We start from the raw sequence: 25,008 nt of genomic DNA, 5'->3' as shown, positions 1-25,008 counted from the left end.
GTGGTTCTTGAGGGGGTTCCAGGTGGTCCCCAGCTAAATGGAGAGTTGGTAACCAAATGGATCCTTATATATGTTTAACTTGTGAGATAAAGAAGTAACCATTGAGAGAGTAACATTTTTGTTAAGCATCTGTATTATTGGTTAAACGCTTTTGGGTCCGAGAGGCTAAATCTCAACGGTGGTCTGTGGCTTAAATGCCAAACAAATAATGAACCATGATATGAAAAGGTTCTGAAAACCACTGTATTGGAAGGTTTCACACGTCCTCTCACCATAGCAGGGCTCCAGGTGTCGATGCCCACTCGCTCTCCCTTACAGGGTCGACCCCCGAACGCTACGGGGGGATTGGTTCCAGAACGATACCTCCTCCTCACGCCCACGTCACATGATCGACTGCACGCGCTCCAATGGGTCCAACTGCTCCAACCGCAATCCAGTGGGAAATATGCATGTAAATTCACAAAGAAAAACACACACACACACACACACACACACACGAGAAAGTAAGACAGATAGAATGTGAGGCGCAGCAATTCCATTATTCCATTACAGTGTTCCAAACAAATACCAAATGAATAATGGTCAATGTGGGATGCATTCACGCAGCTACTAACCCGCACAAGGAGCACTTCCACACTCCATTTCTCACACAACACAGGTGCTGTAAACACAAGGAATGTATACGTTATTTTTTATTTGATGGCTTTTTTTCTCATTTGGCTCACTTGATAATAAAGCTATACAGGAATGTGTTGTAAGTGTACTTTAGTGGATGCATTAAGGCTATGCCTATTGCCTATATTAGTTTAGTATCAACTCATTCACTGGCATGTTTTTGTTTTTGTAACGTTACATGGCACTCTTCGCTAACATATATGAGTCACCATTTAACCCTCAGCCATATACTATGGGAACAGGAGATCACGTGGTCGCAAAAAAAACAGCTCCCGTACAAATCCCATTTTACTGCACTTTCAAGAAATGCCTTTATCTCGGCTTCTGTGTCGCTCCTCTTCCGTGTCGGCCTAGCAATGGTATTATTTAACGGACCCTAAACGGTTGAACGGTCCGTGAGGTACAAGCGCTCAGACGTATCGGCAGGACCAGTTGTTGCACGCGTCGGCGGGCAGCGTGGCCCCGGCCGGGTGCGTCTCTCCGTGGTGGTAGCACGGGCACTGTGCCAGGGACACGCAGCTGCTGTTGAGCAGATAGGAGCCCACGTCACAGTAGCAGCCGTCGAAGCACTTGGTGGCACACTGCACCTACGTAGACGTCATGTCCAGACACATGCAGGGGCACGCGCCCCCGTGGGCCTGGCACTCATGAACTGTGTGCATCGACCGAGCGCTCTCACTATGTTCCCATTAATCCATTGTGGACAGGGTAGCAGAAAATTAAGCATGCTCTGCCAAAGGCCACTCTGGTTCATACTGATACCATTCAGTTAAAGGTGCTTCTAAACTTGTATTCTATTGCTAGTTTGATCACTTCAAATTAGAGATGCTCCAATAATCGGCCACTGATCAGCCAATATTCAGCATTTACCCTATCTGGAGAAACCTTTTATACAGATTATTAAAAAACAAATGTGCATGCGTGTTCATATATTCAAACAGGTATAAGGACTAGTCATTATAATTATCATACATACCACTCCAATATGACAGAAGCACTGACGACTGAGGGTTGATACTCAGAGCTTTCTTGAAGTGAATTTCTGCGAAGTTGAACTTCTCCTGCTTGTAGATCATCCCTAATCCATACCTATAGCGCACGCACACCCATACACGCACGGACGCACAGAGAGAGAGAGACACACACACACACACACACACACACACACACACACACACACACACACATTTTAAATGTTTATTTATGTCCACATAATGAAAAGTACAGGAATACCTTGTTACTGTACAAAGGACATAAACACTGCCAGTGCAGTTTGACAGTGTGTCTGTAATATAATGAAATGTACCCATTCTACATACTGTGAAATACAATTAAATGTACCCATTCTATACTGTGAAATACAATGAAATGTACCCATTCTACATACTGTGAAATATAATGAAATGTACCCATTCTACATACTGTGAAATATAATGAAATGTACCCATTCTACATACTGTGAAATATAATTAAATGTACCCATTCTACATACTGTGAAATATGATGAAATGTATCCATTCTACATACTGTGAAATATAATGAAATGTACCCATTCTACATACTGTGAAATATAATTAAATGTACCCATTCTACATACTGTGAAATATGATGAAATGTATCCATTCTACATACTGTGAAATACAATGAAATGTACCCATTCTACAAACTGTGGAATATAATGAAATGTACCCAATCTACATACTGTGAAATATAATGAAATGTAACCATTCTACATACTGTGAAATATAATGAAATGTATCCATTCTACATACTGTGAAATATAATTAAATGTATCCATTCTACATACTGTGAAATATAATGAAATTTACCATTTTCAATCAATCAATCACACCTCCATATCACGTGTAAATGTGTCTTGTTCCACACAGTTGAAGCACAATCATTTGACTGTCAACTGGCTGCTCTTCCGTTTCCTCCTGGTTCACTGAAACGGGTCTGGGTGAGTCTGGACAGTCCATCTGGTTCATTGAAACGGGTCTGGATGAGTCTGGACAGATCATCTGCAGTCTGGACTCCACAGAGTCTAGAAAGAAACAATTAAAATACCAAAGTTCGGGAATAATTATAAAGACTCTGAGGGAGACACTAAGGGCCGATTCATACTCCTATTTTACCGCGGTTTCGGCACGGTTTTGTCAGAAATTTTCAGTAGCACCGAAGAGCCGACTTTAGGACGGTACCCGCCCCCCCGAACCTCAAATGACGTCACATTGTAGGCTCTACAGCGCCGAACCGACTTCTATTCGGCTCTAAAATAGGAGTATGAATCGGCCCTTACAGTGACTAAGGAAGGAGTAACTGATTGTGGTAATGACCTTAGAGTATTATACTCTAAGGTAATGACTTGTCAATTGGGCGACATATCTTTTCACAGAGCACTTCCTGAATATGCAATTATAGTTAACCCATTTAGACCTGAAAAAAGATTCTACAAATGTCTCCTAAATCCTGACTGTATTCTGAAAAACCCATGTTTATATATCAGTGGTGATCAAACATTTTAATGTCAAGGACATATCTGTAATTGGCCGCCGACCCCCGTCTGAAAATATGTAGTTCCAGGGACCTCTCAGAAGCAAAGATTGGAGTTAATAACGTTCTGAAAGAATATATATATATTCAAAGATTTGCACCACATTTTCAGTTAAAAAAAAATAGCAGATCTACAAGCTCAGAGCGCGACACCGAGTGCCGCACCATGAGCTTGTAGATCTGCTATTTTTCAACAGCTAAAGCATAACATAATGCTTAACCCATTCTGAACGGGAACCCGTTTTGGTGTTGGCATCATGTCATGGTTTAGCTATTGAAAAATAGCAGATCTACAAGCTCATAGCGCGCCACCGAGTGGCGCGCTACGAGCTTGTAGGTATGCTATTTTTGAAAAAATCAAAGAACGACTGACATTTTTTAGAATCTGATCTCAGGTCAGAATGGGTTCATCAGACCAGTGTCCACTGTCCAGTGGAAACCTCAGGTCAGAATGGGTCAAAACACCAAAAAGGGGTTCCCTCCGAAAATGGGTTAATACAACGTAAGGCCCTTTTTCACCTCAATATCTTTTGCAGTCTTCAATATGGTGTGGAAAATCTTAATGTAATTCTCTCTCTGATAGAAGATTTGCTCTCTTTAAAAAATTATTTTGGTCATAAAATGTATTAATTTGACCATTATGTTTTTATAATGGGATGAATCTAGAGTTGCAATACCCTCCATTTATCCAAATTGCGTTTGTGATCTGCTTGTAATAAACGACGTTAAACTCACCAATATCGCAGCTGTAGGGAAAGCTCAACTTATCCTCTTTCAATCTGCAAAGCGTTTATTTCATAATCCACCCTAGAAATGTTATGAGATACTTTCTGTCAAGAAATCCTGTGCATGTGATTATTTTTCTAAGTGCTGGAGTTTGGAGGCACTCATTTTTATTAACGGGTCGTGCTGCTGCCTCCTGCATTATGTGGACATTCAGGTGGTACGCAGGGCCATTCAGTGACTTCGACGAGTGCTTCCAAACTCAAACACTTTGAAAAAGAATCACCTGCACAGAATGTCTTGACAGAAAGTAGCTCATAACATGTCTACAGTGGATTTTTATGAAACAAACGCTTTGCCGATTGAAAAAGTATCATTCAAGGTTGCCCTACAGCTGCAATGTTGGCGAGTTCAACACACAACGCAATTTGGATAAATGGGGAGTCAATGGAGGGTATTGCAACTCTAGATTCATCCCATTATAAAAACATCTAGAGTTGCAAATCGCAGCGAGGCTGATTCAAGCCAGTGGCTTATTTAGCTTGTTATCATTTTCACATAAAAAGCAAACTCAATGTCGTTGAAGTGGGACTCATAAAATGTCCCTGGGACTCATTTCTAAAAGACCATCCCTGAATCCCGGGACTCATTACATTGAAAACCTATTTACATCTCTGTTAATGTGATCCTTTTGCCTCCAATTGCATTTTGAGACAATGTTATTAGGTTGTGGAAATGATATGCTGTGTGCCTTCATTAGATCTCTGGACCAGAGATGGCTGCCTACTAGCTCTCATCCATAGCTCTAATGAATGGATCAGAGATGGCTGCCTACTACTTCTACTAATAATGAAAACATTGTTTTCTTTTGTCAGGTTCACTAATAATACTGGAATGCCTCATTTTCTTTCAGGACAATATATAAACAAAGCATGACACACTGTTACATTCTTAATGTATTGGTTGGTTGATTGATTGAAACAGTTTGCAGAATTCTAGTACATTTCAAGCACAACTCAATACAAAGACTGTTAACTGTGAGTGGACGACCCAATTAAGCATTACACTTGTTTACCACAGGGTCCACCTTGTTCAATTCATCAAACATTTAGAGACGTACTAGACACTTCTATATAGACAAAGAACAGAACAGGAATTCATCATAAAGGAGGGGAAAAGGGGAAAGAAACAGTGGAAAAACTACCTTCTACTGGTAGAAAACACACATTCTTAGTGTATATATTCTTATTGTATATATTATATATTAGTTATTGTATATAGTATAAACATAAACATACCGTCTTGTTCTGGTAGAAACGCCTCCTGCAACGTGTGTACTTGAAGCTAGCTCAGCGTTAGCTTAGCTTACTAAACAAACAAACTCCGTATGAAATAAATAAATTCCTCCCGTTTTCACAACGAGATAATCTGTCCGTTATTCTCTTTAGTCACACAGACACAGGCTCGTTCATACCGTTTAAAGATTATGAAGAAAGGTTTTCTCCATGGAGGATAAGCTGTTTATTCTAATAACTTTCTAGAGACTTTCTGTGAATCTCATCCACTTTGCCTTGTTTGTTTACTGTTTCCACCCGGACAGACAGGTACGGTGAGGAACTATGTCCGTCTCTCTCTCTCGTCCGGGTGGAAGCACACACACTCTTCTGAGTTCCTGTCGGCAGGAACACCGTATTAAAATATTTTTTGTTTAAAGATTTAGAATCTATAGTATAGATCATAAACATGCACAGTCTAAACGGTACCTTTTAGTATAACTGTTTATTTAAATGTTGGATCAGATTGACCTAAACCATATAACACACATTGACTGTAAAAACAAGAAAGAATACATAAAAACTCAAAAAGAATGAATAATGTACCATGGATTTCCGTGTATAAAATAACGTGTTTTTTAAAGAGGTTTTTAAAGAGGTTTTTTGAAGAGTAATTATACATGAAAGGGTTCAACATAAATGTGAAGTTACATTTTATACTCCATAAAGCATTACACTTGTTTACAAGAGGGCACACCTTGTTCAATTCAAAGGTGTTTTATAAAGAGATGAAACAGACAGTAGATAGATAGATAGATAGATAGATAAACGTTTTGTTTTCTTTGCATTCTAAGTGACAACCTACGGTGCCAACTGTCAGTGAGCTGGCGTGTTGCTGCCCCCCACTGTTGGTCTGGGGTACTGTCCATTGTTTAATGTAGCCTACTGTGTGACCTTCCAGACCTGCAACAGATCATCCTATAAACAAATTAAACATTTAAATGATTATGAAAAAATGATTGTAAATCATTAAGTTGATTAATTAACCTGTTATTAATCAATATCTATTTTGGAAATGTCATGTATGTTCCAAATATGATTATTATCAGAATGTTCTGGGAAACTGGGAAATAGTTCAATAAGTTAAGTCTTAAGTTAAGAGTCTTTTATTGATAGGATATGTAGTCTAATTATGTATTATTATATCAGGATATGTATTTATGAATGTATTGCATATGAACTGATGTCCCAAAGACATGCAGTGGAGACAGAGATTATTAATAAGATGGATTCATGCATCCTGTAATCCTGTTTAAATACTGTACCTCCAACTGTAAATACTTAGTGTAAGCGCCATTTGAGTCACCTAACTGTGGCCAATGATGTCCACTGAGGGGTGTGGTCAATGTGAAGGTTGGAAGGGTATTTAATCTGATCTCAATCAAGCAGCAGGTGTTGCTGACAAGAGGCAAACAGTTTTCAGACTGTGTTTAGGAGGCTGTTTGTATCATTTACGTTTATTGCATTTATTTATATGTATGCTGTAGTGACTAGGCCTGCAGAAACAGATAATAAATCCTCATTATACCAACTCTACGCACATGTTTGGACATCACTTCCTGGAGCACACGTCTTAACTACAACCCCACTGTCGGCAACCAGTAGTGCCACAAATTTAGGATTTGGGCGCTACATTAGGTCTGAAAACTGCCTTAGTTCTACACTTGTTTATAGGAAGCAAGTCAAACGAGCTGGTTTGTTTTGAGGACATTGGACACGCACGGACAAGGCGTGCGTGACTGTGTGTTGGCGTGGAGCGGACTGATCGTCCACTGCTCTACAAACAAGTTCTGCTGACTGCTGCTGTTACCTGAAGCAAGCGATTGATTGCCACCCGGAGCTACAGGGGTGCCACCGGGGACGTCATCACTTCAGCAGGCCAGCCGAGATCGGGTCGGTACTGGACCGAGCCGCAAAGACACAGAACAAGGAACATATTTTGCGCTGACCACCGTCAGCGCCGTGGTCAGTGTTTATCCAGTGGGGCACACAGTACACACAGACAGGGCGTGTGTGTGTGCGTTTGGTGAGAACCGGACGGATCTGCAGAGATGGCAGCAGCTGCGAGCGATCGTCTCTACAAGTTCCTGTGAGGTGGTGGTGATCGATTGCAACTCGGAGCTATAGGGGTGCACCGGGGACATCGGCAGCACTGTCGCCACACGGCCACAGCAGCAGATCTTCAGGGCCGGACGGAACCGCTTGCCAGTCGGAGATCATCCTCACCGACCAACAAAGTGGGTGTGTTTCAGCGGCGCACGGCCGCCAATACAGAGGAAACCCAGTATTGGTAACAACGAGCACATTTAACTGACTCTTTGTTAATTTGAACATGGATTACTGGTTGGATGATGAACCTCCAGTAGTCACTTTGAAAACAATTCATGACTATCTCATGCACAAGTATTTTCCAAACAATCGGTGTCAAAAGTGCCATGATGGTGAATGATGTCACATATGATATTGAGTATTCCGATGACTGTGATGTCATATTTCGTATTATTGGGGTCTCTGTTGGTGCTCATGAGTGTGACAATGGTGATGAGGCTCTGCAGGGAACACAGGAAATGCAGGCAGGTCTACAAGATGATATGATCAGCAGCTCAGCTGAAGAATCAGCTGTTGGTGAGAGGCCCAAGCTGAGCAGAGTGGTGGAAGAGCCACTCATACAAAAGCCTCCATCCTTCTCTCCAGCCCCGGCCATGAAGGCAGCAGCTCCACGACCAAAGAAGACCAGCCCCAGCATCGCTGAGCAGGTCGTCGAGGCCATGTCCGCCCCTAAGGAACGGAGCAACAACATGTCCCTGACTGTGACCATGAAGATGGCAGCTAAAAGCTCAAAGGAGAGAAAGAAGGGAAAATGGCAGAGCCAAAGAAAGAGAAAGAAAAGATGGCAAAGCTCAAGAAAGAGAAAGAAAAGAAGATGGGAGAGCTCAAGAACAAAAAGGAACAAAGCAGAAGACATAACCCGAGTTGTTTAAGCAAGTCTCTGACATTCACCCTCTAAGTAGGCCAGTTTATGTTTGCAATCTTGAATATAGCCTGTGTTATGAATGCTTAAAAGGTTTTGAATTTTGGTTTTGTTATTTAATGGCTCTTTGTATTTTTATGTTTTTTGAATTGCTCTGTTTTCACACCAGTAGCAATTAGGGGTGGGTGTGTAAGCGCCATTTGAGTCACCTAACTGTGGCCAATGATGTCCATTGAGGGGATACACAATGCTGTACCTCCAACTGTAAATACTTAGTTTACACAATGCTGTACCTCCAACTGTAAATACTTAGTTTACACAATGCTGTACCTCCAACTGTAAATACTTAGTTTACACAATGCTGTACCTCCAACTGTAAATACTTTGTTTACACAATGCTGTACCTCCAACTGTATATACTTTATGTTTACACAATGCTGTACCTCCAACTGTACATACTTTATGTTTACACAATGCTGTACCTCCAACTGTATATACTTTATGTTTACACAATACTGTACCTCCAACTGTATATACTTTGTTTACACAATGCTGTACCTCCCGACTGTAAATACTTTCCCCATTTTCAATGGTTTTTATAATATTTTGACACTTGCTTTGGCAATGTAAACGTATATTGTCTGAGAAAACTCAAAGGAGCTGTTGTCACCACAAGGTGCGTGCGTGAGTGAGTGAGTGAGTGAGTGAGTGTGTGTGTGTGTGTGTGTGTGTGTGTGTGTGTGTGTGTGTGTGTGCATGCGTGCACACAGAAAGATGAATGCCAAAAAGTAGATCCAAAATCTTTTCTCTCTCTTATTTTTTCTATTACCAGTATTGTATTAATTATTGTATCTTTAGCACAATGTAAACCGGCGTCCCTCCCAACTATGGGACACCGTCCGGCGTCCCTCCCAACTATGGGACGTCATCGGCGTCCCTCCCAACTATGGGACGTCATCGGCGTCCCTACCAACTATGGGAGGCCGGATGGCGTCCCTCCCAACTATGGGACGTCATCGGCGTCCCTCCCAACTATGGGACGTCATCGGCGTCCCTCCCAACTATGGGACGCCATCCGGCGTCCCTCCCAACTATGGGACGCATCCGGCGTCCCTCCCAACTATGGGACGTATCCGGCGTCCCTCCCAACTATGGGACGCATCCGGCGTCCCTCCCAACTATGGGACGTCATCGGCGTCCCTCCCAACTATGGGACACCATCCGGCGTCCCTCCCAACTATGGGACGTCATCGGCGTCCCTCCCAACTATGGGACGCCGTCCGGCGTCCCTCCCAACTATGGGAGACCGTCCGGCGTCCCTCCCAACTATGGGACGTCATCGGCGTCCCTCCCAACTATGGGACGCCGGACGGCGTCCTTCCCAACTTTGGGACGTCATCCGGCGTCCCTCCCAACTATGGGACGTCATCGGCGTCCCTCCCAACCCTAACCCTCTAGAGCCATTCAACGAAACGGGTCTTTCAGATTTCTCAGACTCCATCCTGATTGGCTAAGATTGGCTTCCAAAGTTCGCAGGAGTGCTCAGTTTCAAACAAAAAGCTGTAACATCTTGTGATTGCTGTGAAATTGTGCACACAATGCAAAACTTATATTATTGTTATTAATGTTATATACAATTATATAAAATAAATAATTATGTTTTAGAACGTATTTAAATCCAAACATTTACTATCGTTACTGTAACCCTAGGCTATAGGTACATACTAGTAACTAGACCCTGTTGTAAACAAGTGTAATGCTTCATGGTGTCGTCCACTCACAGTCAACAGTCTTTGTATTGAGTTTGTGCTTAAAATGTACTGTAATTCTGCAAACTGTTAATAAATATTTCAATCAATCAATCAAAAATACGGACCACAAACTTATATTATTGTTAGTGTTATACAATTATATAAACCCTAACCCTAAATAATATTATATCATTTAGTAATAAAATGTTGAAATGTATTATAGTTGTATTAAATAATGTTATATTCTTTAATTAAACAATAAAATATTTATTTTTATTAATAAGAATGTGCCAGGTAGCAAATAAAAGCCGGACCACGCAACCCGGACCAGTATTTAACCCATTTTGGGCGGGAACCCCTTTGGTGTTTTAAGCATTATGTTATGCTTTAGCCGTTGAAAAATAGCAGATCTACAAGCTCATAGCACAGCACCGAGTGCAGCGCTACGAGCTTGTAGGTCTGCTATTTTTGAAATATCGTGAAAATGTGGTGCAAATCTTTGAATATATATTCTTTCAGAGGGAACATTTTTAACTCATACATTTGCTTCTGGGGAGGTCTCTGGAACAACATATTTTCAGATGGGGGTCGGCGGCAAAATACACATCATTCTGGGGGTCCTCGACATGAAATATTGAGCACCACTGATAGAGAAACATGAGGTATTTCAGACATTCTTTTAACTTCGACGTCAGGCCTAAATGGGTTAACTGAAAAGAAAGAAAAAGAAAACCTGACTATTATTCATAATAACTCACCACACCAGATTACTTAAAGTGCAAAGACATATTATGTTTATTGGTGGAGCTTTGAGCTGTGTGGTTTCCATGCCACAATGTAACTACACATATTCGTGTCTGTTGTCCAATAGTTGCTCCATAGATTAAAAAGAATATATATGTATGACGTAAGATAGTCTCCCTGTTGAGTTTCACTGTAAAGCAGGGCTCAAAGGCACACTTTTGGCACACATACTAAAGTGAACTAAAGGAGATTCTTGGGGAGACGTGAATTTAAAAATAAATCCACAGAGCAACTATATTTGGAGGTATGAATCTCACCAACACTTGGAGTTATCATGATGTTAACACAGCCCAAACCTCAAAAAATACGGGGAAGCAGCTTTTTGCTTCTACGGGTTGACGGCATGGAACAAGCTCCCACTGTGCCTTCTTCAGGAAGCCTCTGTAGACATTTTTAAAGCACAGCTCAAGACCCACTTCTACAACATTGCTTTTAATTGATCTTTTATTTTTTGTTATTCATGTCCTCACTGTATTGCATTACTGCTCATTGCAGATGCAGTGTGAAAGGTCGGGGGAAAATATTTGACTGGCTGTGACTGCAGTCTAAATGGGGCATTACTACATATCTGTAGTCTTGTTTCTCTTGTTGTCTCCTTGATTTGATAAGCAAGAAACACCAACACACACTCACAAAGTCACCCAAGTGAAAAAACAATAAATATACTTTATATAAAAAAAATAAAAGTGACCAAAGTGTTCTTGTGCCTCAATGTCAGAAATGTGAGAGTTCACCGGAGGTGGGAGGAGCATTAAATGCCAACCTGGCTGAAAACACAATCTCCTCCCCTCAGTGGTGTTGGTGATGGCTCACGGACACAGACGGCGGCTGCAGTTTCTCAGACGAACGGTCTTTGCTCTCCGGGTCCAAAGCAGAGTCGATGTCCTGCGTCTGCTGTTTCATCCACATGTCAGTAACTGTGATAGAGAAACAAACAGAAAGCTATTGACCGACCGATAACATTGGTAATGATAAATATGGACTCATGTCGCAGTTTCACCGTTTGTACTTAGACATGCATGGCTTAATCTTTGAGACAAGAATATGCTACTAACCAACCAACCAACCAGGTAGCTCACAACGTGTCACGTTGAGAGCTTGTAGATTAGATATTTTCGGGGCGCAACCCAGCAATCTTTAGCTAGTGGAGATGCGGTGTAACGACATGGATTTCTAAACAAATTTGTTCAACGCAAAATGCTGTGTTTAAGTTCAGGAGACGTAAGTTCACGAGACTGCGGCCTTCTGGAATGGCATGGAAAGGAGAGGAGGGCATTTTGCATTTCTTCCACCATGTAGCAAACGCTGCATTCGTGGTCTGGAGAGGGCAGTTGTTTTACAGAAGGGTAAAAGGGCAGGGGCTGAAGCCCCCTTTGATGTCTGTGTGTCTGTGTGTGAATGAATAGAACACAACGTGTAGATCTATACATCCACTAACCTGCACCATGGAATGAATAGAACACAACGTGTAGATCTATACATCCACTAACCTGCACCATGGAATGAATAGAACACAACGTGTAGATCTATACATCCACTAACCTGGCGACATGCGCTGCGTACTTCTTCTGTAGCTTGCATATGGGGGCAGATTTATGGAGGAACTGCACGGCGATATCTGGAAGAGCAGCAAACAGACGTGATGATGAGACACATTAATCTCATTGAGAGCAGAGAGCAGATTCTACAACATGTCTTCTAAATCAGGGGTGGGCAACTTTGGATATGGACAGGGCCACACTCACTCCAGAGGGCCACACTGCATATACTGTTGTAGTAGCCAAGATAGAAGATCTACAAGCTCAAAACGTGTCGCAGTGTGACATGTTTTGAGCTTGTAGATCTTCTATTTTTGCTGTATTTGGATTGAAATATATTTTTATATTGAAAACTACTAGTAACTGGTGTACTGACCATGGTATTACTGTGCTTAACTGACCAGCCAACTGGCCTGACCAGAACCCCACAGAGATTCTAGGTTGTATTGTCAAGAGGAAGGTGTGAGACATGAGACTGAACAATACAAATTAACTTACGGCTGTTATCAAAGCAAACCTGGGCTTCCATAACACCTCAACAGTGCCACAGGCTGGTCACCTCCATGCCACGCCCCATTGATGAAATGGTTTGTTCAAAAGTAGCCCAGATCAAGTATTGACTGCATACATTAATATACTTTTTTAGTGGTCTCGTAAATATTCTAATATTTTGAAATAGGATTTTTAGATTTTCATGAGCTGTACGCCATACTCATCAAGATTAAAACAAAAGTCAGATACAAGGCCTGGTTACAAAATTAATTTGGAAGGGGGAACGACCAAGGCTGAAAAATACAATTATTTACCAAAGTAAACAACAAGGTGGATTTGAATTGCCCAATTTAGAATTATATCACATCTCCTTTGCCATCCGCTCACTTGAGAAATGGTTTTCCCAAGAAGAGAATATCCCATGGCTTCTGATGGAACGCAGTATAGTCACACCCTACAAATTGAATGAAGTTCTGTTCAGTGGCACATTGAGTAAATACTGCCAACAAAAATGTGGTCCTCTCATATCTCATTCCATTCATATATGGCAACAAGCCGAAGAAATTGGAAAATGGAATGTTAAATGGCACATACTGTACATACACCAATTTTTAAAAACACGTCATTGTGCTTAGAACGCAAACCCTTGGTCTTTCCATCCTGGTCCAGTTGTGGCATCCATACTTTATTTCATCTAGATTCATCCCATTATAAAAAAATCTAGAGTTGCAAATTGCTGCTAGTCTATCAACTAGGCTTGATAGATAGCCTGATATAGTCTGGGCTTTAAATGAACTGTACTGTACTTTGTTTGAATGTGTGAAAGGTGGTATATAAATAAAATGGCCTACTTGCTCAGACTGAGGTAACGCATATATATATATATATATATATATATATATATATATATATATATATATATAGTCTGTATAATCATTAATAGGCTACTACTCATTGTTGGTATTTTGAGGTAAACCCACCTTTTCAGACTCCATCATGGCCCATAGCACTTACCCTACCCCCTTAGATAGCATTTGATACAGACTTATAGCATGTTATGAAGACAGCACTATAATTGCACTGTATGTAGTCATAGCACGTCATAGTACATATGTATAGCATAGTATAGTATATATGTATAGTTTATATGTATAGTTTAATTATATAGATATTCCACTGTTACTTTCTTAGGTTACGCATGTTTCATGATAAATGTTTTTATGTGATGTATTCCCATGCTTTTTTGTTCTTGCTTAATGTAAGTCGCTCTGGATTAAGAGCGTCTGCTAAATGCCTAAATTGTAAACTGACCTGAATGGAATGGTCTCTCTCTCTCTCTCTGTGTGAATATCTCTCTCTCTCTCTCTGTGTGTGAATGAGGTGTAAACTGACCTTAATGGAACGGTCTCTCTCTGGGTGTGTGTGTGTGTGTGTGTGTGTGTGTGTGTGTGTGTGTGTGTGTGTGTGTGTGTGCGTGTGTGTGTGTGTGTGTGTGTGTGTGTGTGTGTGTGTGTGTGCGTGCGTGTGTGTGTGTGTGCGCGTGTGTGTGTGTGTGAGCTACATAGAAGTGTCTATTTGTATGTCTCTAAATGTTTTGATGAATTGAACAATGTGGACCCTGTTGTAAACAAGTGTAATGCTTAACTGGGTCGACCACTCACAGTTAACAGTCTTTGTATTGAGTTGTACTTGAAATGTACTGTAATTCTGCAAACTGTTAATAAATACTTAAATTAATCAATCAATCAGTGTGAGTGTGTGTGTAAATCTTTTTGATTGATTCAGCAATAGTATTTATTAACTGTTTGCAGAATTCCAGTACATTTAAAGTACAACTCAATACAAATACTGTTAACTGTGAGTGGACGACACCACCAGTAAGACGCGCAAACGCGGGAAGCGAACGCAGCTGAGACCCTGCAGATCATGTCTGTCTGTCTGTCTGTCTGTCTGTCTGTCTGTCTGTCTGTCTGTTACTGTATATGTGGACCTGGCCCCTTTTGTGCCCATATATGGAGCTGAGTGGACCTGGCCCCTTTTGTGCCCATATATGGAGCTGAGTGATTGCTGATGCAACACACTCCATATTTGGATAGCGGGACAGACAGACACACAGACAGACATGATCTGCTAGGTCTCATAGTAAGTGCTCACTGCGTTCGCAATAAAGCATTACACTTGTTAGCCCCTCTCTGGACCCCCTGGGTCAGCTCATTACTGTATTGTATACCCTTTAACAAACAAGTATTACACCAAGGTTTAACTGCTTTAAATGTACACTTTGAACAGTTTCAAGACCTCAAAGAAAGAGAAAAGAATAAAAGTAGGCCAGGGTCCAGCTAATGTTGAAGGTCCAAAGGCTAGATTGTCCCAAAAGGCGACAGCTCCCTCCTCTGGCCAGGATGAGTAACTGTAGGGCCACTTATGGAAAACAACACTTCACACTCAAGATAGCTCTTAAATGGTTATTTACACTTACTGATAGCCAGGGTGAGGTCTTACTGATAGCCAATAGGGGGAGGTCTTACTGATAGCCAATAGGGGGAGGTCTTACTGATAGCCAGGGTGAGGTCTCTGCGCTGCACGAATCCGATGAGCCTCTCAGACTCGCGGGACACGACGACCGGGAAGCCGTTGTAGTCGGTGTCCTTGATGAGGGTCTCCACGTCCTCCACCGTGGTGCTGTCCTAGAGGAGACAGGGTGTTACCACACCCTCTAGGTGGCGCTGTCCTACATAGGATGGCAATTATAAATGCGGCAGGTGCGCACAATGCAACTTCACCACTAAGAGCCACACTTTTACACACCCACTCACGGGTAAAAACTTTGACATCAAGGGCACCATAACATGCACGACCAAAAATGTGATATACTTGCTCAAATGCCCATGTTGGACTAGGATATGTTGGCAAGACCAACAGGGCGCTAAAGACGCACATGTTCGAGCATAGAAGCAGCATCCAGCAACCAAGATCCTAAAAAGCCCCTTTGGTTGCAATGCAGTTTCTGTCCTCTAAACACACAGTGGCCACTCTGAGATATCAGGGGGTTGAACCAGGGGGGCAGTCAGACAGATATTTTGTGAAGCCACTGAGGAAATCGGGATTTCCTGAAAGTTCATATAATGGGCCTGTTGTGGCACTGTCACTGGACCCAAAAGAACCCATAGCCCCATAGAAGTCCATGTATTTGGGCCCAACTTCACCTAGACTGTATTACCTTAATAAACATGGTCATGAATACTTTCTGCTTCCAGTCAATAGTTTAAAGTCTAATTTCTAATGTCATAATATTCTTTTTGGAAAATGATGGTCCCATTTATACCAGTAAGACGCGCAAACGCGGGAAGCAAACGCAGCTGAGACCCTGCAGATCATGTCTGTCTGTCTGTCTGTCTGTCTGTGTGTCTGTCCCGCTGTTACTGTATATGTGGACCTGGCCCCTTTTGTGCCCATATATGGAGCTGAGTGGACCTGGCCCCTTTTGTGCCCATATATGGAGCAGAGTGATTGCTGATGCAACACACTCCATATTTGGATAGCGGGACAGACACACACACACACACACACACACACACACACAGACAGATAGACAGACAGACATGATCTGCTAGGTCTCATAGTAAGTGCTCACTGCGTTCGCAAAAATAAATTACCATAAAGTCGCGTATGTTCTGAGGGGCGTGGCTACCGTTTACAGTCTATGATCGGGAGTCCCCTCCCACTCGAGTCAAAATAAAAACCAACGGAGAAGAAGGGGGGGGAAGTCCCGCCTCGTTGTCTGGGCCAGCCAATGGGCCAGCTGGGCCCAAACGGATCTAGAAAGATGGCGACTTACAGTGCAAGGAATTACTGGCTTCATTTTACGTCCATGTTAGACCCGGGGAACGCTTTGTCCATATCTTTTACAGTCTATGGGTTGAACATGTGAAATGCCCCATGCAGGCGAGGAGGGGATCTGAATAGATTGTTGCTACAACGTGAATCCTTTTGGATTTACACTTTAAATACAATGTCCCCAAAGGGAATGTACGAGGACTTCCCCATCAGCCATTTTTTTAAATAATTTCTTTATCGTATGCTGTATATATTTGAATTGTTGCCTAAGTAATAATACCTGATTATGTGAATCACGGTCTTAGATTCTATAATAATCATGATGTCTGTCACATTTTACAATTTACAATTTAGGCATTTAGCAGACGCTCTTAGGGCCGATTCATACTCCTATTTTAGAGACGAATATAATTCGGTTCGGCGCTGTAGAGCCTACAATGTGATGTCATTTGAGGTTCGGGGGGGGCGGGTACCGTCCTAAAGTCGGCTATTCGGTGCTACTGAAACATTTCTGACGAGCCGAAATAATTTCGGCACTACAAGCGTGCACTTGGCCTTGAGCCAATAGGTGGGCTGGGTAGTATGTCTGGTCGATGACGAGGCCGAGGAGGCGTGTTCTCCTCGGCTGTGTTCTGCCTCCTCCCCACTGGCTGTCTGGGCCATGACGCTCACCTGGCGGCTGGTTGCCTAGCGACACCCCACAATATGTTATAGTGTATATTGTATAGTGTTATAGTGTATATTGTATAGTGTTACAGTGTTATAGTGCAGTTGTATATATTTATAGGAGGGTTGACATACTGTGAATCAGGAGGTCCAGGTTCGTTACTGAAGTAAGGAGGATTTCCTGGTTTAGACCAGTCACTCTTCACAGACAGAAGGCTGGGAGTTGGAGACTCTGCTCTGTGGTGGACACTTCTGGAATCATACAGACAGAAATAACAATACATAAACAACAGAGACAGTGAATAATACTACTATTACTTTTGTGCATGTAATTAGCATAACAGTAGCTTGTATTCCATGTAGTACAAACGGTGCAATGGAATGATTTGCCCAAGGAGATAAAGACAAGTGCCTCTCTATACACTTAAAACTTAGGTCAGGATTGAGAAGGCGTTTTTAGAATCCTGAATGGGTCTGTTGAATTGAGCAATTGTAGAGGGTCCTCCTCAGGAGAGCTTTGATGCTTCGGTGTCCGTGAAGAGATGGATGGGAGAGGGACTGAGAGTCAGGAGACCACATTTTAAATCCTGGCCCCAGGACAATGCATGAGTTAAAAATCACACCCGATGGGCTCGGTATGGTTTTTCCTCTTACAGTACTGCCATGAAAGGCAATGTGTTATTGAACTTTGAACAATTGAAAAATATGTGTATGTGCATAGATAACAAGGACTTTTTTAGATACCTCCAAATACGAGAGTACTTCATGGGGGAGGTGAAAGCATCCGAGCCGGTGGCCTCAAACCATCTCATACAGGTTTTTATTCAGGCATATAAGCAGGAGTCCAAAAGAGTAGTGTCCAGTATATATAATGCCCTGGTTTCAGCTAGGTCTAACTCCACAGAGTACATTAAAACTAATTGGGAAAAAGAGTTGGAGATTACCATCACATCAGAAGAATGGGCAAACATGTGCAAAACACAAATTACATCCACCAACTCAAGAATGTGGAGAGAATTCTGTTGGAAGAACTTAATGAGATTTTTTATTACTCCAAAAATTAAATCAAGACAACTGAAAACAGAACAGCCTTGCTGGAGACAATGTGGCCACAAGGAAGCGGGCCACGCTCATATTTTCTGGTCTTGTCCTAAAATTCAGAAATACTGGCAGGATATTCACTCCACTTTGGAGACCATTCTGTGTTTTGAGATACCTCTGTCTGTTTCTTTTCTACTATTGGGAAATATCCCTGAAGAGTTTCTAACACATGATAAATATTTAATCAAGATCCTCTTAGCATCAAGTAAAAAAGCAATCACACGACGCTGGTACCAACAGGACCCACCAACGAAAGGTCAATGGATGGACATTATTGAGGAACTGCATTCTATGGAAAAACTAACATTCATACTTAGACTACAAGAGGATAAATTCTATAAAAAATGGGAAAAGTGGAATCTCTTCTCTCAGCCTAGCGATATTGCAATAGAATTTCATTGAATGTTTATTGTAATATGAAAAATGCAGCCTTTTTTTCTTTTACTTTTTGTCTTTTTCTTCTTGTTAGTTGAGTTTTTGTCTGTCTGTTCTTCCTTCAATAAAAATTAAGTGGGAAGTGAGGTGCTCCTATAATTATATATCATCATACGTCATATTTGGTGGACATTTGATCTAATTTCTTTCATTCTCAATAGCAAATATTGAGACCTGTGGGGACAAGCTGTATAGCAAAAAAGGGAAGGGAAAATGTTCATGGTGGACTGAATACATTTCTCCATGGTCTGAATAAATAAGTTTCATATTTTATTGTTAAACCTTAACCCGGCATGTGATGAACTCTGCAGTGCTCAGTGCTCAGAAATGCAATGTCTTAATGCCACAGTTAGGTATGCACGTGACTAATGCACTGACATGGAGATGTTTACAAGTGTTAATTGGTATACTGCGTTATACTCTTTTATTAATACAATGTATTGCGTTATATATATTGTCTGTGCTCCTTACTTTTTGGGTAGGTGCTCCTAATTTTTTTCTAGTGCTACTAACTTTTTAATTTGGGAGCACTGGTGCTACCAAGAAAAGTTAATTTCGAGCCCTGGGTTCACAGACATGCCGGTCTGACAGACAGACAGCAATCACTAGGGCTAATTAGCCCTATAAAAAGTCCACATTATGGCATCAGTGCAATTCGGCCAGTCTATAGTTTTAAGCCAGATCACCTTAATTAATTATAATATGGGCAACTGTAGCTGTGTAGGCTGTAGGCTACTACATTGATCTCATCATGAGATCAATCATGTTTGGTGACAAATGTCCCGCAAATCATTTTAATATGACGACATCATGCAATGAACCTGCACAAAGAGGATATAGGCTACCCGCCGTATATGGTTGAACATTTAAATAGCTATATGCCTACCTACGTGTCCATGATCAGAACAAATCCATTCTCCACATGGCATTTAGACAGATGACAGTGAGATGATATTAATCTATTCCCTGCATGAATCAATGCAGCTCTGATATCTATTTTACTTCTGCAGGCGAGTGTGCAATTGTTCTTTCATATTTTTATAACCCTGCAGTGCAGTCATCAGTAAGGGCTTTTATCATTGCCGAGTTGTAATATAGCATTTGGTCGTGTGGTGAACAGTACAAATTAACTTCTTTCTCATTATGTGAAAGTAACTGTAACATCAGTTAACTTATTAATGTTCTGACATTTAACAAGGAGTGAAGCAATGCGTGCCAAGTTGGCAAGTTTAGTTTATAATTATATACAACTTGCGCTGTTTACTTGAAGATCTGTCCGTGCAGAGACCCTCCTGTCAAAATGAACTGCTCATCGCGGCTGTTGTATAAAATTTAAAGTTTGGGAATCCTCTGTGCAGGCTATGATGACGTATTTCGATATTTCCTGTTGCCTTATATTGTGTTGAATGGGCATGGATGTTCCAACTAACCAGGCGACACCAGGCGAATCGCTTGGGAAAAATGCGGAAAGGATACACTCAGCGATTCGCAATTGAAGTGATTACACCATGCAGGTTCCCTGAATATCACAGGAGCGAATCGCAGCTTGATCGGACGGATAAATACGATATCATATTACGCATCTATTTACGCATCAGTTACACTCTGGCGTATTTCTCCTTTGTGAATGAGGAGAGGACCATAGTGTGTATATTGTATAGTGTTATAGTCAGGGCTGCACATAAGCGGTGCGCCAGTGTGCATGCGCCGTCAAAATTCATAATGCGCCGGGAAGCGCTTCTGCACCAACAGCTTACAGCTGGGGCCACACAGAGAGCATTTCGCACTGACTGCCACTCAAAGTACCGTAGCTACTACTGGCTAATCACAGCACGTCTTGCACAAGTGCACTGGCCATTGTGGCTAATCACAGCGTGTCCTTAGTCAAACGAGGGAGGATTCCATGCTGCTCACTGCTTGTTTTCCAGATGCTGGAGCAAGTGTGCGATGCCGTTTCTCACGGACTGGCACTGCTGCTGCACAATATGAAGCTTATCAACATGACAACAGCGTTCCCCGACATACTGTCCCTTATTATCGTAAAGTCGGGTAGTGTACACTGTTTATTTTGCACCGAGGAGCAATGTGTGTCTGTCTGACTCTGTGTTGACTGTGTACATTGCCTCAGTCAGGGAAGCCTGACGTATGCTTCGCCGTACGACGTGTCATATGTTAAACAAATAGCCGATCTGCAAGCTCACAACGTGTCGCCTCCGCAACACGTTGTGAGCTATTAAATAATTTAAAAAAAGAAAGTATCTAAATATTGCTTTGATGCTCATATTATCCTTAGGAAGTATTAAGAAGTTTGTATTAGAATATGCATGATATAGGGCTGGAATACACATGGACCTATAGCTGCAATTTGCAACTCTAGATTTTTTTAAATAATGGGATGAATCTAGAGTTTAGTTGCAATACTCTCCATTGACTCCCCAGTCCCCACTTATCCAATAAATATCGCTTTGCTATAAGGTATTCATGCATCCCTCTTTTATCCATCCGGCGAGACGGGTCGCCGCATTTTAAGAGCACCAGTAACTCCTCCAGGTGCTCCTCTGAGTAGGCTACTAGACCAAAAAAGTTGTGTGCAGCCCTGGTTAGTGGTTATAGTGTGTATATTGTACAGTAGGATTCACATACTGTGTGTGTGGAGGTCCAGGTTCATTACTGAAGTCAGGAGAAAGTCCTTTAGACGCGTCTCTTCATAAACATGTAGCTGGGTGTTGGAGACTCTGCTCTGTGGTACAGACTTCTGGAATCATAACATTGTTTGTGTTAATGACATTGTCAATTCTTTTTTTTATTTGTATTATTGTTACATTTCATTTTATTTATACAAGGGTAACATCTTTTAGTTTCCTCTGACAACATTGCAGCAAAAAGAAAACTAAAATTGCAAAAAACATTATATAAATTGTTTTGTTGTAGTTTTACTATGCATGTAAAATACTGTAGTTACATGGCCTGGCCAAGAGGGGGCACAAGTACACCAGATTAGGACTAGGCAGTCAGTAGGAGGCAGAGCCATATAGATTGATCTTAAATCCCTTTATTTTAGTTTTATAGTAATAGACAATAGTACAACATAAACATTACAGAGACTTTAGTTGTCACTGTACAATACTTACTAAATATACAATACAATAACCGGGGATAGTTTAAACATGGCTTGTTGCATATACTGTACACAATCACATACTGTACATATTACTGTTCACATACTATACATGCACACAAGCAGCCAGCCTGTCTACTGAACACCACACTGATTTGTACCACTTCATTCACAAACTGCACACACAGTAACTTACAATCTGTAGATTAACTTTGAACAGGATTCATACAACATTATTAGATGTTATGTCTTGTTTTTGTCATTCATGTAACTTAGCATGAGATCACAAAGTTGTATTATAGTGTTGTGTATATCAGTGGTTCCCAAAGTGGGGTCCGGGGACCTCCAGGGGTACTTGAGGGAGTTCCAGGGGGGACCCAGCTAGATGATAGTTATGAACCATTTGGACCCTTATGGGACTGTAACTCAGAGACCCGTTAGGGTCCATTTGGTTCCATTTGTACACTCTCAGAGTTAAATTAGCATTGATTTTACAATATAAATTGGGGGTCCCAGAGATAGAAATGCCATTAAATGGGGATATGTAGACTAATGCATGTGAAACTGGGGGTCCTTGAAATTAAACGGGTTGAGAATCACCGCTAGAGCCGTACAAATCTTCTCTTATGGGGGTCCCTGGCATATATTTTTTGGGGGTCCTTGACGTGAAAAAGTTTGGGAACCGCTGGTGTATATAATGCTGCTGCATTGTCTGAAGGAAGCCAAGTTTCACTCTTATGTACATGTAGTGTACACAAGATGGAAGAATAAAGTACAACATTGAACCTTGAATTGTATAGGAGGATTCACATACGTTGTATCTGGAGGTCCAGGTTCATTACTGAAGTCAGGAGGTTCATGACTCTTCATAGACACAGATGGAGGCTCTGCTCTGTGGATGTGATGTTTGTCAGCTCCCTCCTCCTCTCTCTCCTCACACTGACTCATCTTTGGTCTTCAGGAAACCTGTCAAGATTACAGTCACAATACACCAGGAAACAGTCAATGCTGGCCTAGTCCAGGCACATGCCACATAATGCCACATAATAGGCTCTTATTGTCGCGTCAGCTCGTCGCTTGTAACTATCAACAAAGGCACAAAAGCCAAAAAACGAATCTTAAAAAAATGAGAGGAAATGTTTGCTGTATACATAATGCGCGTGTGCACACACGCACGCACGCGCACGCACACGCGCGCACACACACACACACACACACACACACACACACACACACACACACACACACACACACACACACACACACAGACGTGCAGAGAATGTTAGAGGGGCTAACATTTCTAAAATCTCGCTCTCAGCGGTTCTTGTATTTTTTTACTGAGGTTAATGTTAGGCATGATTTTGATTGACAGGAAACCGAGGAACATCATTTATATTAGCAGTATGATTCCAAACATGTGTCATAGGCTTGTGATTGTAACATAATAACTGCACCCATAATGTTTATGTCCTATGCATTTTTCCTTTTTTTTGTGGACCAAATAAAATAATTCAAATGTGTGTGTGTGTGAGGTCAGTATCTCTTGTCCTCAGGGGGCGTGGCCACCAGGACTTCCTGGTTGCTGAAGTCCAAGGCTGCAGTGAGGTGGAACGCCATGTTGGATCCAACGACCAAGTATTCTAGGAGCGCAAAGACGGTGTAGACTGTCACACACACACGCACACACACACACGCACGCACGCACGCACGCACGCACGCACGCACACACACACACGTGTAAGAAAGAAACAGACAGACAGAAATTATTATAAAGAGGTGTCCAATATTAAAGTTTCTTTTTCCCCCTGCTGTCATTTTAACATCTGACTTCTGTGTTTCACCCCAGATGGTTTTTAAGTTGCTTGATTCAATATTTAGATATTTGATATTAACTTTACCTTCCTATATAAACCAATTGTAACTTCACACACGTCTCTGCTTCTGGTGACTGATATTGTCCTTCTAATGAACGTTAGACTGGTTGAAAAAATGAAAACACACGTCTCTGCTTCTGGTGAAAAACGACGGTGCCATACAAAGTTAATACACCATTGCACATAAAAACAACTCCAGGGTGTCTAATGAAGTACTGTCACCTCATAGACACATGGAAAACTGGAAAAATACAAAAATTGTGGCACTCCATCTTTAAGTAAAAAAACGGTTAACCACTAAATCCCTACTTTATACTTAGACGTACAATGGTGTCTTGCTAACACAAGCTCACAAGACATCACATCACAACATGTTGTGAGCTTATAAATCTCATATTTTTGGCATTTCTGAAAGTCTAAGAAGTATAAGAAGTTTGAACAATTATGAAAATGTGCCCTCACCCACTGCCTGTTCGCTTCTTCTCGCCCTAAAACGATTCATAGTGCACCTGTATACCTACCTATACATTTCCCGGTGAGTTTGAGCAGGGCTTTGCTGAGCGATCCGGGATAGTTCAGGGACAGGTAGTCGACAGAGACTGCGTCTGCGGCCAGCGGGGCGTAAGTGACCGTCACCTGCAGCGACGCACCGGGAGCCACCTCCCCGTTGGTGACGTCACAGCTGAACTCTGACCCGAGCAGTGGTGAAGCACCAGGCAGCCGAGAGAGGGAGAAGGAGGTCATCACCTGGAGGAGAGGGAGGGAGGGAAGGAGAGTGGAGAGAGAGTAGTTAGGGAAAGTAAGCCAAATGTGTGACCAACCTGCAAAATAAATGCTTATACCAATAGCTTTCTTCACAAAATATGTTCATAAAAGGTGTCTACTATCACCTCTCAATTTGTTCCAACCCAACTCCCTTGGGAAACTTTGCGACAGGTGCTGAAAGTTCTAGTTCCAAGTACCATTAACAACCTGAACCTATATGCAAATTTACTAATTTCCATTTTGCTTTAAGTAGCATGTGACGTGTCAAACTATAGGGGTTTTTCATGATTCTGTTTTGCACAAATACATTTTAGCCGGCCCAGGCGGTGGCGTAACCGTTTGGGCACCCGACTAGTAATCCAGTCGCAGTG

At 41.8% G+C, this 25,008-nt stretch overlaps 1 protein-coding gene across 2 annotated transcripts; it reads right to left on the bottom strand.

Annotated features, from left to right (window-relative positions):
* Positions 1–10,703: 10,703 nt before the first annotated feature.
* Positions 10,704–24,446, bottom strand: LOC308322667 (uncharacterized protein). Of its 2 annotated transcripts, XM_080774063.1 has the most exons (6): positions 24,394–24,446; positions 23,571–23,662; positions 22,813–22,964; positions 15,396–15,528; positions 12,354–12,429; positions 10,704–11,728 (listed from the first exon to the last, which is right to left on the bottom strand). In XM_080774063.1, exons 3-6 carry the CDS (start codon positions 22,944–22,946, stop codon positions 11,601–11,603), a joined length of 471 nt encoding a protein of 156 aa, XP_080630189.1. In that variant the 5' UTR covers positions 22,947–22,964; positions 23,571–23,662; positions 24,394–24,446; the 3' UTR covers positions 10,704–11,600. The 2 variants fall into 2 exon arrangements, with proteins under 2 accessions (XP_080630189.1, XP_080630188.1); XM_080774062.1 differs by lacking the exons at positions 23,571–23,662; positions 24,394–24,446 and having other exon boundaries at positions 22,813–23,135.
* Positions 24,447–25,008: the final 562 nt, after the last annotated feature.

Source organism: Protomyctophum bolini, assembly GCF_963924005.1.
Source record: "Protomyctophum bolini genome assembly, chromosome: 10".
In the NCBI taxonomy this organism is placed as follows: domain Eukaryota; kingdom Metazoa; phylum Chordata; class Actinopteri; order Myctophiformes; family Myctophidae; genus Protomyctophum; species Protomyctophum bolini.
Note: the sequence above shows the minus strand (reverse complement) of the source record. Positions and strands in the feature narration are given on the sequence as shown.

Bases quoted from the DNA above. Each gene is read 5' to 3' on its own strand.
- LOC308322667 (XM_080774063.1), bottom strand. From the start codon at position 22,946: ATGAGTCAGTGTGAGGAGAGAGAGGAGGAGGGAGCTGACAAACATCAC. The intron at 12,430-15,395 runs GTAAGACCTCCC...CTGCTCTTCCAG, and splicing joins AGACCTCACCCTGGCTATCA to ATATCGCCGTGCAGTTCCTC. The intron at 11,729-12,353 runs GTTAGTGGATGT...TCTCTATCACAG, and splicing joins TACGCAGCGCATGTCGCCAG to TTACTGACATGTGGATGAAA.